The sequence below is a fragment of the Girardinichthys multiradiatus genome, chromosome 9 (assembly GCF_021462225.1).
Source record: "Girardinichthys multiradiatus isolate DD_20200921_A chromosome 9, DD_fGirMul_XY1, whole genome shotgun sequence".
In the NCBI taxonomy this organism is placed as follows: Eukaryota; Metazoa; Chordata; class Actinopteri; order Cyprinodontiformes; family Goodeidae; genus Girardinichthys; species Girardinichthys multiradiatus.
The window spans coordinates 9930728-9946612 of NC_061802.1; the positions used below are offsets into that span (position 1 = coordinate 9930728).

General features: G+C 40.1%; 1 protein-coding gene across 1 annotated transcript in view; it reads right to left on the minus strand.

The window, feature by feature from the left end:
- Positions 1–1069: 1069 nt before the first annotated feature.
- The window catches only part of anos1b (anosmin 1b), a 98504-nt gene continuing 83688 nt past the window's right edge, over positions 1070–15885 (minus strand). The window contains exons 10-15 of the mRNA XM_047375832.1: positions 8880–9110; positions 8699–8793; positions 7117–7279; positions 5765–5997; positions 2191–2334; positions 1070–1917 (exon numbers count right to left, since the gene is read on the minus strand). Of these exons, the coding sequence (XP_047231788.1) occupies positions 2194–2334; positions 5765–5997; positions 7117–7279; positions 8699–8793; positions 8880–9110 (863 nt within the window). The 3' untranslated portion in view covers positions 1070–1917; positions 2191–2193. The remainder of the gene's footprint in view (positions 1918–2190; positions 2335–5764; positions 5998–7116; positions 7280–8698; positions 8794–8879; positions 9111–15885) is intronic.

Consider the following 15885-nt stretch of genomic DNA (forward strand, 5'->3'; position numbering starts at 1 on the left):
ACCTATTGAACTGTGCAATTTAAAAATACACATTCCTACAGAATGAGACAAATCTGTCAGCACAAGACACGCAAAAAGGGGCTCTTAGTCTGAAACAGTTTGCTTTGTTTTTCCCTTACCCAACATTATGCTTTCTTTTGTCTATGAGTTCTGTCAGAGGGCAAACCATCAGCAAGAATTTCTATGTGCCTGAACCTGTGTGAAAGTACAGATGGCTTCACTTAGATATTACCAAACTTCCCCACCTTTAGACCTCTGTCATTTAAGCCTTATAAAATAAAAAGATACCATCTAAGTCACCCCGTGTAATTATTATGTAAAAAACATTTTTTGTCAATTAAGAAACTGTGAGTTAGAGTCTACAAACAACATAAGTTTACATTTACTGATATGAAGTGCTTTCATGAACAGTATAATCACAGTAATGGTATAAAGTACGGTTGAAATCTAGCCAGTTATGGATGCAGTGAACTTTAATTGAGAAATCAATTTATATTATTCTTTCCATAACTATGTTACCATGTTAAAAAAGTGCAACGGTGTTCTTGTCCCTTTCCAAGACAACTTTCAGTATGTGGAAATTATTCAACAATTTGTGCAAGGGTTAAAAAAATCATACAAATGTATTGTGATAATGTATGTAGATCTTTCATATAGCATTTCTTCGTCACGTTTTATTAGAATGACAAAAAAACTTATTTATCTTCAGCCTGGCTTTGATCAATATAGGAAACACTGAATATTGTTTGAATCTTATGTGATATTATATACAAAAAAATATTTTATTTACTTTGTTCCATTTAGCCATTAAAATATATATATTTTTATTTAATAATATTAAATTAATATACATTAATTTTGATCTCATCTGAAATAAAACTGAGATATTTCCATAATTTTTTTACTTGGACAATATAAAATCTGCAGCCACCTGCTCAATTATTTAGTTTTTTAGCTTGAGTTTCCTGTTGTTTGAGTGAAAATTCCCATTGTTACTATATTGTGATCTATAGTGGCCTTTATTATTGTTTATATAAAATATAATAACTATTATTCATCAAAACAGACATTGTGTGTTGATAAACTTTATTTACAAAAACAAAGTAGGCAAGAAAATAATAAATAAGATAAGTAAAGGAATAATGAGAAAATTCTAAATAGTTGGAGGTTACCAAATAGAAAATATTAACATGGTAATTACAAGTTGAATGACACTGGCTGTTTCATGCCTTTTCAAATAAATCATCAAACGTTTACAGCAAAAATGTATAAAAGGAATAAAAAAATGTAAAAAACCAAAACAAATAAAATTTTTGAGCTTGCATATTGAGATATTTCCAAACAAAAGACAATGCTGTTGCTATACATGAATATTTTTACATAAGGTCAGTGCTATATGTTTCTCTACTAGCAGTATCAAAAAACATCAGGAAACAAAGTCTATTTACAAGTGTTTTTGACTTGAATGATGTAAAGTTGTCAGGGTAATCAGTCTTATACAAACACCTATCAAAAGCAGACATCTTTTACAATACATCATTCCCCACACTGGCTATGGTCACTAATGATGCAAGGAAACATTTAAAAATGTTACGCTGCAAAATACAACCCATAGGTAATGCAGAAATTGGTTCCACATATAGGTAGAGTCAATTTTTCTTCACAAAAAAGCTGAGAAACCCACCAAAATATTAAAGTAAATTCTTTACATAAATTAAGCTCAAACTCTTAATTTTTATAATGTTGGTATTTGTTTAAAGTGAAAGACAGTTGTGAAAAATTTACTTAATTTATATAAAATTCTTGCATATGTTTTCTCCAGTCAAGATCACGTGGTACGATGAAAGAAAGTAGAAAAGTGGAAGCTGGAAAAGATGACCATGGTGCAGCATATATTAGCCGTTTTGTGGTTTTGACCTTGAAGAGATGAGATTATGAAATGTAAAAAAAGTAGCACATTTTTGACACCTTAAGAATAATAAACCAGTGCTGTGCGTCATCAAAATAAATAAATATATGAGGTAATTTAGTCATCATCAAGTCAGGATCCATTTGTAAAGTGGCACCATGAAAATACAATTGGAAAACAAAAACTGTAATAGCAAAAGATCCATTGTCACCATAAAAAAGGTACAAATAAATATAAAATACTCGCATGGATACACGTAGTTCAAGGAAAAATGCTATTACCTATCAAAGCGTGGTGATAATTGCTGGGGTGTGTATGGTCTTTGAGACGGCAGCTCCAGTGCTGCCACCTGCAGTTAGCACCTGGAGCTGCACCCGGTATATGCTGTCAGCCTGAAGACCATTAACAGTGACAGAACGTTCAGACTGCGTGGGGTAAAAAAACAGAAAACATTAAAGACACAGGAGTTAAATGCATAAAAAAACAACGTTAAAGATAAATCTTGGATACAGAGATATGATAAACGGCAATAATTCTAAAGCAGAGACCTTATTCAACCCCATGTTAATGCAAATTTCCCACCTTGTATTTATTTATATTTTTTTAGGGATGGAACAACTATTACCAAATGAGTCATGGTTCTGTACTTGTATTTGGGAAGCAGGTTATACAATCTTGGCTAAACAGATTTTGAAACAACTGTGTTTATGACCATTGTAGCCAGGAAATCCAGTGCAAACAGTTCTTTTGCACATGGTAATAAGGCATGCAAGGTTCTGACCAATAGCAGTTTATTGGGCATCACATTTGTTGGGATTTGTTGACAAAATTGTGCACATATGTTTTTTAAATGAGTGAGTTCTTGAGTAATATTTTTTGGAGAACTTTGAACTTAACAATGTTGCTTTTTACATGATGAACCTGAAATAATTCCCATTGGTGATCTTAAACGCTGCTCAGTTTGGGAGAGAATATGGAAAAGAGTGACGACATATTACTCTAAAAAACTGGTCTGCTGCGTATGTCTATGCGCACTCGGGTGTTCAGACTGTTACGCACAAATGTCTGCCTCTATAGAGACCAGTTATTCATCTAATATGTTATCAGACATTACATATGCTTCTCTCCCTGCTTTAAATGTAACATTTTAAACTGAAGCCTGCTTTAAATCAAAGTCAAATTAGCAATTTAAGCAAAAGGTTTCCCCAATTATCCAAAATGCTTCGTTATTTCTACTCATGGGGAGGACCTGCTTCAACAAACCCACTGTCATCTGGACAAAGCCAGCAGCACTGTGAGGATCATGTTCTTTGATTTCTCCAGTCCATTTAATACAATCCAACCTGATTTGCTTTGTCAGAAACTCCAGAAGACTCAGGTGGAGGCCTCAACAATCTCCTGGATCAAAGACTACCTGACAAACAGACCATAGTTTGTGAGACTGAAGGGTTGTGAGTCTAACCAGGTAGTCAGCAGCACAGGAGCACCACAGGGGACGGTGCTATCACCATTCCTTTTCACTCTGTACACCTCAGACTTCCAGTACAAGATAGACTTCTGTCATCTGCAGAAATACTCGGATGATTCTGCAGTCATGGGGTGGATCAGATATGGACAAGAAGCTGAGTACAGGAAGGTGGTGGACCGCTTTGTGGCATGGTGTGGAAACAAGAAGGGACAGAGCAGACTGTACTTCTTGAGGAAGCTTAGGTCCTTTGGTGTTTGCAGCAAGATGCTGCATATCTTCAATAAGTCTGTTGTGGAAAGTGTGATCTCTTCTGCCATCATCTGCTGGGGAAGCAGCATCAGAGCCAGGGACTTAAAAAAGCTCAACAAGCTGATAAAGAAGGCTGGCTCTGTTCTGGGGACTCCTCTGGAACCTCTGGAGATCATTGGGGAAAGAAGGATTCTTCATAAAATGGAGAACCCTGAGCATCCTCTTCATGAGACTGTCCTACAACAACAGAGTGTCTTCAGTCAGAGGCTTCTTCAGATCTGCTGTAAGACGGAGCGCTACAGGAGATCCTTCCTGCCCACAGCCATCAGCATCTACAACGGCTCTTTGAAGAAACTTTCATAATATGAGCTACAACAACATTTAATTTCCCTTTGGGATTAATAAAGTATTTTTGAATTGAATTGACACCAATAAGGCCTTGAAGGTCACATGACCAGATCGTCCTTCGGTTCATTGTTTTGGGTTACTGTTACTGGGGAAATGCTTCCTAACAAAGCCAACATGTGAGTTGGTTAGGTCACATGTCACAATATTATAGAACCGACTGGAAAGACAAGTCAAGGCTGCAATGCAGGTGTTAGACAGACGGCACGTGGGTCCTTTGTTAAATGTTTCATATTTAGTGTAGATGGTTTCATGTACTCTTCTCTTAAACCATCTGTTTTCACTGTTCAAAATGTGTACACTGCTGTCTTCAGAAGAGTGTCCCTGGTTCTTAAATTGTAGATTTACTGCTGAGTTTTCACCTGACGAGCTGCCTCTACTGTGTAAGGTAATCCATCTGTGTAACTACTGTTTTGTATCTTCATTATAGAGGTCTGAAGATTTATTGCTGATCTGAATTGCATATACAAACCTGTTGTTTGGGGAGCGACAGAAGAGACAAACAGGATATAAGGCGTCTTTGTGTATTCTCTTACTTCTAGCTTTTCTCTGTCTATGCAGAGGTAAGTATAATCAAACTAACAGCAGAGATGTTGTCTTTAATTTATTTCAATAAATAGGATTTTAAATAAAAATACTACTAAAAGGCTGCTTTACAGGCAAAATTTCAAACTTTTTTTTTTTTTTTTCATTTATAGCAAGACAACATTTAAACAAGTTTTACTGAAATACAACCAAATTACAGTACGGCAATTTGAGCAAACAAATTAATACAGAATTACCTAAGGTGCATACCTAAGGGAAGAACATAACTGACATGCTTACAGCTGTAAAATACCATGACATATATTTTTGAACTTCATTCAATTAAAATTCATGAATGAATATGAACTGTTTGAGCTGAAATTACATATAATTGTTAAAGGTGAGCTTGCACCACACTGTTGATAATATCACACTGCTTCACAACTACGAAATGATAATCACAACTTTTCTTTATTTAAAAAAAATTATTAAGTGTTATTTTATGTTAAAAGAAAAAAAATAACATATTAACACATAATGACTAATACTAAATTGAGGGTACACTAACTCACACAGATCAACATTCTCCCTCATGACAGAACGATGAATTATTTTCCTGCACCAGTTAGTCTAATCCAATGCTGTCACTATAAACAGTCTTTATCATACCACTACAGCACGGAGATTGCATTGGTAAATGTTTTGAATGATAGACAGTACAACTTGATAGTGATAGGTCTAGAACGTCTGTGTTGGTATTGATCTCAGCGCAGCATTTAATACAGTTGATCATAACATACTGATTGATAAGCTGGGAAAATGGGCAGAATTGCTTGGTACTGTGTTAAACTGGTCCAGATCTTATTTGGCAGATAGGATTTACTTTGTGTCATTTTGTGATTAAATTAGGGTGAACAAGTATGACTTGTGAGTAGGCATTTAGTTTTCATGCACCTCAGCTCTGGAACGAACTCCTGAAAACCTGAAATATGCAGAAACTGTTGGTTCCTTTAAATTAGGACTGAAAACATTTTTGATTACTGCATCCTTTGACTTATGAATTGTTCAAAACATTTTTTACTTTTATGTAATGCTTTTAAGCTTATGCTTTATTATTTTCTTTCTGTCCTTCCTTTGCTGTCCTGTAAAGCACTTTGGATTGCCTTGTGTACGAATGTTGCTAAATAAATAAACTTGCCTGGCCTTACCGGTGCAATTGTTTGGGTCTGGGAGATAACCGCATCTTCATGCCTTCCTGTTGCTGGATTGAGTTCAGATTGTAGACTCCAGAAAAACTGGAACCCCTCAACTGCTGCAGAGCCCAGTGCATGATGGGACATCCTCCAGCGAAGCGTTGTGAGCAAGGTACCGTTGACTTGTTGAAAGTCTGCCGTCAGCCGTTCTGGACGCAGTACCACCTTTCTCGCAGCCAGGGGGCGCTCTGATACAAACAAATAGAACTCAATGTTTCTCCAGTTTATCACACAACACAGGTACGAATTAGTTCCGACCACTTTAAGTATCATTACCACTGATAAGTTAAAATATTGTAACAGGTGGCACCACCAGGTGTCCTATCCTCCACAGCCTGAGCCTCCATAAAAGGGAAGCTGAGAAGGTGGTGGCCAAGTGTTAATTTCCTGTGTGTGTGTTGGGCCACGCGTTCCACTGTTTGCTGGCTGTGGTAGTTTTGGAGGAAAATTGTTTTAAATCGATATTCTTAATAAGTCTGTGCTGACATGGTGTTTTATACAGGGCCGCATTATTGATGACGTTCTGGTGGTAGCGTTACCTCTGCGTGGGGTTGTTCGACGCCGCAGGTAGGCTTAGATAATTTCTCTTTTATTCAGATTTAATTGTATGTTTTTGTTTTTTATATTTGTATTTGGTAGGGCTGCACCAGATCTACTACATCAAGGTTGACTTTAGAGTGCTGGTTAATGCGATGCAGGTGGTTCTAATGTGTTTTTAGATTGATTTGATTAAAGTGATTTAATAAGCATTTAGTAATTTTTGTTTTTACAGTTTTATCACTGCTTCCTGTTGTCCTTTTAGAGATTTTCTCTTTTGTTAGTCTGCCCAGTTTGGATTGTTTGTCTCCTTTTAGTGCTTGTGAGGGCGGGCTAACAACCTTCCATTTATTTTGTTTGTTTTGTTCTCCGTTTGTTCTGGGGTCACTTCCTGAATACTTACATCCCATGTCGCTGTTAATCCTAAATATCTGAGACCCGATCCTGTGTGATCTTGAGTTTGGATTGCGTGAGATCGTTTGGCGGTGAATCGAGCGCATCTTAACTTTGCAGTGAGCATTGTAGTGGTTTATGCGGGTTTGTCCGCCCGAAGTGGTGTTTAAATTCGGGTGACGGGAAACCCTCTTATCTGTGTAACAATAAATATTAACTTCATTCTGGTTGTTGCTGTTTATTGCCCTTTGGCTTGACTGGATCAAAACAATATGTTTGATTTTGTAATAATATCTCCATATTCAACTCTTATCTAGTTTAACTATGAAATAAAACGTCAGTGGTTATTGCCTGTACATCTGCTCAGCATCTCTTACCATCATTGTTGCAGGGCAATGCTTTGTCACCTCTGACCCTGAAAGAGGAGCAAGTTGGGGTTGTAACCCAAGCAATAGCTTCTTCCCCTGAATCAGCCACCATTGCCACTGAGACCCTGTACTTGCAGGCAAATTGCAGACCTTTGATAATGTGATGAGTACTCTGTAAAAAAGAGAAAACTTAAGTGGAGATGATACTAAACATTTTACCTAAATGTGCATCAACAACTTCTATTAAAATACATTTTCTAAGGATGCAAAAATCATGTATATCTTCTCTTCTTATTGTCTCAGCACCTGTCTATTGGAAACACTTGTTCAATACAATATAACATACTTTTGACACACTCTGGCAGCTTCACAAGGCAACAAATGTAACTGTTCTAAACAACCTGGAATGTTTTTCTGTAAACTCATCAAATTGCACACAGCAGTTTTATATGACATGTCTTGGATGAAATGTTACGGCTCTGGCTCAACATTGCCTCAACAGAGGGTGTCTAGTTTTGAGCAAAAAAGAACAACCAATGTAATTTACAACAGCTTATACAGATTTGTTAAGCTTAACCCTTAGAGTGCCTTGCAAAACCATTCATACTGAGCTTTTTCAGATTTGTTTTCATGCTTCAAACACAAACCTCTATGCATTTTATTAGGATTTAATATGATACAGCAACACATAAACTACAAATCTCAGAGCGCTTTTAAATTCATCATCTAAAAGTGGAAAGCAGAGCACAACTTCAAACTTACAAAGACATATTTATCCACCTAAACTGACAAGTTGGGCAAAGAGAACATTAATCTTTGGTAACTCAGGAGGAGCTGCAGAGATATACAAATATAGCACACCCTCCTAACATACCATTCCCACATGGTATGAAGATGCTTTCCTTTAGCAAGACAAGGAAGCAGGTAAGAGTTTATTTGAAAATAGATAAAGCCAAAAAAGCAATCCTGGAAAACTGGGGCAGAATTCACTGTCCAGCAGAAGACTAAACATACAGCCAGAGCTAAAATTCAATTGTTTACATGTGTTATAAAGGCCCTGTCAAAGTCCAGACCTAAATTCAATTGAGAATCGAATACAATACAATCGAATACATTTGTGGACATAACAAACCTCAATGCAGTGTCTACAGCTTAGATAATTCTGCATACATTTTTTCAGATATTTTTCAGTCAGTTTTATTGCATACACTACTGTTAGCACAGTAAAGTTTTTGCAAAGGTTTTTGTTTTGTTACATTAAAATCACAGTGCTCTCCCCCATGACAAAAAACCAAAACATATGATAGAGACAGATACAATTTGCAGTAAATTTATTAGTAGGAAAAATTGAAGTGATTTTACTTAATAAAAATGTGAATGATTATTTCATGTGATATGTATAAACAAAGATGGTAATAAATGTCTGTATGTCTAAGATGAAGGCAAAAGAAAAAGAAGGCACACAACACTCCAGAAATTTTTAAATTACTGTGATGAAATCTGATCTCTGATCTACAAAACACACCTTGACACAAAAGTGCAAAAAATAACAAAGCATCTATTCTTCACTTCATACACAGTCAATGTATACCTCCACTGTTGTTGTTCTGCCTGCACTTGAGACATTTGTACTGCAGGCGTGTGGATGCCACCTCAGAATGTAAGGACCTCTATGTATCTGCCTGGCTATTATACAGAAAAAAGTATATTAGTATTGATTTTCTGTTCAAACCAAAGTATTTTCTGCAGTTTAGTGCTTCACATCGGCTTACCATGATGAGACCACTTCCAGAACACCTTCACCTGCAGCTGATTGTTGTGAAAATGAGGGGCAGCAACCTCCAGGCGTAGATTTTCAGAGGGATTTGGAGGCAAATCTACATGAGCGAGACGGGAAATCTCAGGATGCTTATGGGAGGAGGGTGAGGAGGATGCTTGAGAGGGAGAGGAGGGTAGGGATGAGGACGACGAGGAAGAGGGGAGCTCATTGGAGAAGTCTTCGCCTTTAATGACAAGAGTGCAAATAGTTTTTACAGTTTCGGTTTGCTGAACTGAACATGGATACACACTTAATTTAATGTAAATGTGTGTACAGTTGAAAACAGATATTTAAATGTACTTTATAAAAATATACATAGCCTTTATTTTACAGCTGTTTCAAATTAAACTTTTTTTTTTCCACTTTTAGGTCATTTAGGGATGCCAAATTATATTTGCTATACGTCTGTTGGGGCTTGGGAGTGTGGGTTTTCTTTTTCCCTATTTTTACCACCTGAGGTCGCCATGGAGTTAAGGAGCGGATCCAGTGACAGGTGTTTCACATCTGCAGCTGATTGTGTCTACCAGATGAGGAGTATGAAGGGAGCCAGCCACCAGTCCTTCATTGCCTGAGTGTTGTGCCAACGTGGTAAACCTCGAGCCTCAAGTTACGTGATTTATATATCGCTTATACTAAGAAGAACTAACCCTCCTTGTATTCTTGCTTTGCTTCAGAGCTTCTACCTGTGGGGTGCGGACGGCTTAAAGGCTGCCCCCTGACCCGGAAACCCCAAGAAACTTTCAAGATTTACAGTTCTACCTTTTGATTACCCAACAATCTGCCTGGCAGCTTGACCCTTAAATTCGGTAGACCCTGTGGCTTCAGTAGGATTGTCAACCTGAGACAAAGAAACACATCAGCTCTGTTATTGGACCTCTCCCGGACTCCTGCTCTAAAGACCCCAACTAGAAGTTTCCTCCCAGCTCCTAGCTCCCATAGCAACAAGTAAGCCGACTGTAACTTATTGAAATATTTCCCCACCTGACTCCAAGTTTACCCACCTGCACTCTTCTTCCAGAGCTTACCGAGAAGCTAGGTGAGCCTGTCAGTGAGACCAGACCATTGCTCTCTGTGAACCTCAGAACAAGACCAGATTAAAAAACCTGTTAAACTGTTTTCCTGTCTCCTGAGTGTGGTTATGCATGTGGGTCAAACAAATATCTATAACACTCAGGTCAAACTGACCCTGCAGACCTGCTCAGGAGGGAATTGGCTGAGCAACACCAGCTAATTCAGTCTCATGACACAATGCTTCGATCTCTCCATGAACAGCTTGCCGCCTCAAACCAATGTCTGGAACAGATGGCAGGACTCCTGCAGAGCCTGTAGCCCAGCCCGGCCTCCTCGCCACTGGAGGGTACAGCTGCCCCTCCGATCTCCCAGTCCTCGACCCACCGTGACGTCACTTCCCCCAAACCGGAGAAGTTCTCTGGAGAGACGGGTTGTGGCGGCTTTCTATTACAATGTTTCCTAGTGTTTAATCGGTCACCCCATGATAACACGAAGATCTCATTCATCTTGTGTTTGTTAACTGGAAAGGCCCTACGGTGGGCGGAGGCAAGGTTCCGAGATCCAACTTGTTTTGGTTTTACTTACAAAGACTTCATCGACGAATTTAGATTAACCTTTTCCGAGGAGATGGACCAAATTAGTCTGTCCCGCAAATTGTGGAACTTGAAGCAGGGTCTCAAGTCAGTCTCCGAGTTTTCTATAGAGTTTTGAACACTTGCCGTGCCGTCTGGATGGGATTCCAGTGTCCTGAAGGTGGCCTTTTTTCAGGCCCTAAACGAATTCTTAAAGGATGAACTAGCCACATTAGATGAAATTGACTCTCTTAATGATTTTATTACCCTGGCTGTCAGATTAGACAACAGGTGGAGAGAGAGAAGAAGATTTAGGCAGGACGGATCACTCACAGGAAGAAGTGCTGGCGCTCCGGTCCCGAAGCCACCTCAGGCCCCATACAAGTTAACGTAACATCAGAACCCGAACCCATGCAGATGGGTTGTGCCCACCTCTCCTCAGAAGAGAGACATAGGAGAAGGGCGGCGAACCTCTGTCTATACTGCGGCTCCCCTGAAAACTTTTTAGCATCCTGTACTTTGCAACCAAAAGATTGGGTCTGTCACTAAAGACAGGGAGTCTGACGGACCTATCCCCAGTTACATCACCTTCCCGTCTAACACCTACAGCCAAGATTCAGCTCCAAAACCCCTCCTACAACCTGTCTGCCCTTATTGATTCTGGATGTGAACGGGACCTAATAGACCGAAGTCTCATAGAGCAATTGGGGATTGGGACCGAGGAGCTGCCCACGCCTCTGAAGATTACAGCTTTAGATGGCGGAGAGCTCTCCAGAATTACTCACCAGACCAAACCCATTCAGCTTATCATCTCAGGTAACCATCGTGAGACTAAGTCTTTCTACATCTTCCCCATTTTACATTCTTCCATCATTCTGGGTCATAGCTGGTTGAAATTACACAATCCTCATCTAGAGTGGGCAAAAGCAAGCATTCTGTCTTGGTCCTCAAACTGTCTCTCCTCTTGTTTACAGTCAGCTATTCCTCCTGGCGCCACACCGGCATCTCCCGAGGAGGCGGACCCCAACAAGCTGTCAAACGTGCCAGCTGAATACCACGACTTGAAGATGGCGTTTAGTAAACAACAAGCCTTTTCTCTCCCACCGCATTGGCGCTATGACTTCGCCAACGATCTGCTCCCTGGAGCACCGTTGCCAACCAGTAGGTTATATAATTTATCCCGTCCTGAGCGTCAGGGCATGGAGGACTACAGGTCCTTCTAAAAAAATTAGCATATTGTGATAAAGTTCATTATTTTCTATAATGTAATGATGAAAATTTAACATTCATGTATTTTAGATTCATTGCACACTAACTGAAATATTTCAGGTCTTTCATTGTCTTAATACGGATGATTTTGGCATACAGCTCATGAAAACCCAAAATTCCTATCTCACAAAATTAGCATATCATTAAAAGGCTCTCTAAACGAGCTATGAACCTCATCATCTGAATCTTTGTAATAATGCGTTGGACAGTTCTTAACCCAATTTTGGTAGTTTCTGCAGTCTCCTTAGATCTTTTCTCTGCTTGATGCATGCCAATAATTTGACCCTGCTGAAACAGACATCTTTTCAGGGATGTGTCTTTTGACATGGTTGCTTAAGAAATGAGAAGCAACTCATTGCACCAGATGGGGTTAAATAATTTGTTGCCAGCTGAAACATAATCATCAACTCATGCAGTAATTATCCAATGGGAATGGGAGGTTCATACCTATTTGCTTAGTTAAATCCAGGTGGCGACTTTTTTTTTGGCCAGGCAGTGTATTTGCAATAATTCAACCATGTTTTTCTCTGTTGTAAAAACACTGTACAGGTCCTTCTCAAAATATTAGCATATTGTGATAAAGTTCATTATTTTCCATAATGTAATGATGAAAATTTAACAATCATATATTTTAGATTCATTGCACACTAACTGAAATATTTCAGGTCTTTTATTGTCTTAATACGGATGATTTTGGCATACAGCTCATGAAAACCCAAAATTCCTATCTCACAAAATTAGCATATTTCATCTGACCAATAAAAGAAAAGTGTTTTTAATACAAAAAAACGTCAACCTTCAAATAATCATGTACAGTTATGCACTCAATACTTGGTCGGGAATCCTTTTGCAGAAATGACTGCTTCAATGCGGCGTGGCATGGAGGCAATCAGCCTGTGGCACTGCTGAGGTCTTATGGAGGCCCAGGATGCTTCGATAGCGGCCTTTAGCTCATCCAGAGTGTTGGGTCTTGAGTCTCTCAACGTTCTCTTCACAATATCCCACAGATTCTCTATGGGGTTCAGGTCAGGAGAGTTGGCAGGCCAATTGAGCACAGTGATACCATGGTCAGTAAACCATTTACCAGTGGTTTTGGCACTGTGAGCAGGTGCCAGGTCATGCTGAAAAATGAAATCTTAATCTCCGTAAAGCTTTTCAGCAGATGGAAGCATGAAGTGCTCCAAAATCTCCTGATAGCTAGCTGCATTGACCCTGCCCTTGATAAAACACAGTGGACCAACACCAGCAGCTGACACGGCACCCCAGACCATCACTGACTGTGGGTACTTGACACTGGACTTCTGGCATTTTGGCATTTCCTTCTCCCCAGTCTTCCTCCAGACTCTGGCAGACTCTGACCTTGATTTCTGAATGACATGCAGAATTTGCTTTCATCCGAAAAAAGTACTTTGGACCACTGAGCAACAGTCCAGTGCTGCTTCTCTGTAGCCTAGGACTGGGGAATGCGGCACCTGTAGCCCATTTCCTGCACACGCAGTAGACCATTTTCATCAAAAAATGGTTTCAAATCTTTGATTTTCTAAGCTGCCTTCAGATACTGCTTTGACCTTAGCTGGGATATTTCAGAGCTAAAACAACTCTCTTGTGTAGCCTTTATCCAGTACATTTCAGGGGCAATACGTTCTTCTGTAGTTAACTCTCCCTGAACCTTCTGACAAGACCTTGTGTTGGTAACAAACCGTTTTACCCATGCAGTAATTCTTAGCACAGTCTTAAGCTTGCTGTACCTGTCTAAGTTTAACAGAGGTTCAGCTTGCTCAATGCCAGTGAGCTGTACAACAGTATCATACTTAGATTTCAGCTCAGTGTTTACTTCATTGATTACATAGTCATTATAAATGCCCAGTTCCCCTTCATCAGTGGACAGTGAAGTGGGTCCATTCCACCACAGCTGGCTCTCAATAAGACTCTGTACATGCTGACCCCACGAAGGCAGGTCGGCAGGGTTCATTTTGCCAGCACAGTGGGACCACAACTATGGGTTTGTGAGCCTTTGTATTTCACTCACTCTGTTTGCCACAAATGGTCTCCATCGCTAGGCTGAGCTGCGGATCCAGTGAAGAGTGATCATTGAGTCCGTCCACATATTGAGCTGAGTTTTCTCCATGTTAAGTGGTTTAAGAAGGCTGTGTCCTAATCTTGCTCCAATAAGTGCACCCATAAGCTCCAAGCGAGGTATTGTCATCTTCTTCAGTGGTGCAACTCATGACTTAGAGGCCACGAAACTGGTAACAGTCTCTCCTTGGTCATTTTGTTCTTGTAGATACGCCACAGCACTGTAAGCCTTTTCACTTGCATCACAGTAAACATGCAACCTTACACTGAGGGACTTTTGGTGAATGTCGATGTGGTACCACCTGGGAATGGCCACCAGGTGCAACAGTAGTAGCTCTGTACACCACTGTTCCCATTTCTCTGCCAAATCAGTGAGTAATGGTTCATCCCAACTGAGCCCTCTCTCCCACATTTCTTGGAAAAGGCACTTCACTCTGTAAATGGAGTAAGAAACCCAATAGGGTCAAAAATGGCTGATGTCTGTAGTACACTTCTCTTTGTATTTCCCTTGTCCTTTAAAATGTCCATTAGCCTTCTTTGATCAAACACAAAACTATCTTGTTCCGGTCTCCAAATGACTCCCAGCACTTTAAGGACATTTCCACAGGACTCTTTATCCCTGGTGCACTCTACTCCAGTCTCCTTCCACATAGCTCTCAGGTCAGGTGAGTTGGTAACCCATTTGCAGAGGTTCATGCCAGCCTGAGAGAGAATGCCTTTTGCTGCAGTTGTCACATGTAGAGCTTCCTGCACAGTAGGTGAGCTTGCAATGAAGTCATCTACATACATAGATTCTCTGAGAGCTGAGTCCTTGGCTGTTCTGTTTCCAAGTGTTTGAGATGTTTTCTAATGGTGGCAGCAAGCAGGGATGGGCTTGGAGACAATTCAAAAACAACTCTGTTCATTCTCAGGACACGTACTTCATTTTCCCAGCCTTTAGCTTGAGGTCCATGCATCCACAAGAACCTAACAGTGTCTCTGTCCTTTTCTGCAAGAGAGATCTGAAGAAAAGCCTTAGCTATATCAGCAGTAAATGCTATCTCATGCAGTCTGAACTCAATGAGCACATCCAGCAGGTTCGGGTTCAGGTTAGGCCCGGTGTGCAGACAGTCAATGAGGGATGGACTGCCTTTATCATATGAAGATGCATCAAATACCACTCTTAGTTTAGTTGTGGTCTTGTCCTCTTTTACAACAGCGTGGTGTGGCATGTAATATTTCACATTTACTGCCATCTGAAACCTCACAGATAACCTTTTGCAGGTAGTCCTCTATTACACTGTTGTACCTGGCGAACAAGGTTGCATCAGCTTTCTCATTAAGCTCTCGAGGCGTCTTTTTGCTACCCTAAAGTTGTCTGGAAGCTGGTCTTTGTCACATCGCCAGGGTAACTCAACTTGGTAGCGTCCATTTTCAAAGGTGGTTGTTTGTTCAAAGCTTTGCAGAACATCTGAGTCCTCTGGGCTTTCTGACTGTTTGTTTACAATACCAAGGGACTCCACCTCCCAGAATGCATGTAACTGCTTAGAGAGCTGAGTGTCTTCGGTCAAACTGATGTGCATGCACGTGGTGTCAGTAATACTGGAGGTAGTCACTGGTCCCTGTAAAGCCCAACCAAAAAGGCTTTCAACCGCCACTGGTGAATTTGTGACCCTTTGGACCTTTCCAGTAACAGCCTGCCAGTAGTAGTCTGCTCCTATTAACACCTGCAGCTCTTGTTCATTAGCACCCTCTAGTGGAAAGTCTGCAAGTTGCAGCCCTCTTTTTTTAAAATCTCTGCTTGAATGGGCTCACTTGGGACCTTTATCACAGCAGTACACACCTCAGGGGTCTCTATAGCTTCTATCTCAAGTTTCTGTTTAGTGTTCCACATGTTCTCAAGTTCAACCCTCACAACATTGCGTCTTTCTGTTAGAGGAGTGGTAGAATCAAAAACATGGAGGTTTAGTGTCTCTTGCCTTACAACTGGCAGTCCTAGGGCTTGGACAATGTTTCTGTGAATGAAACTACGCTGGCTGCCTCTATCTAACA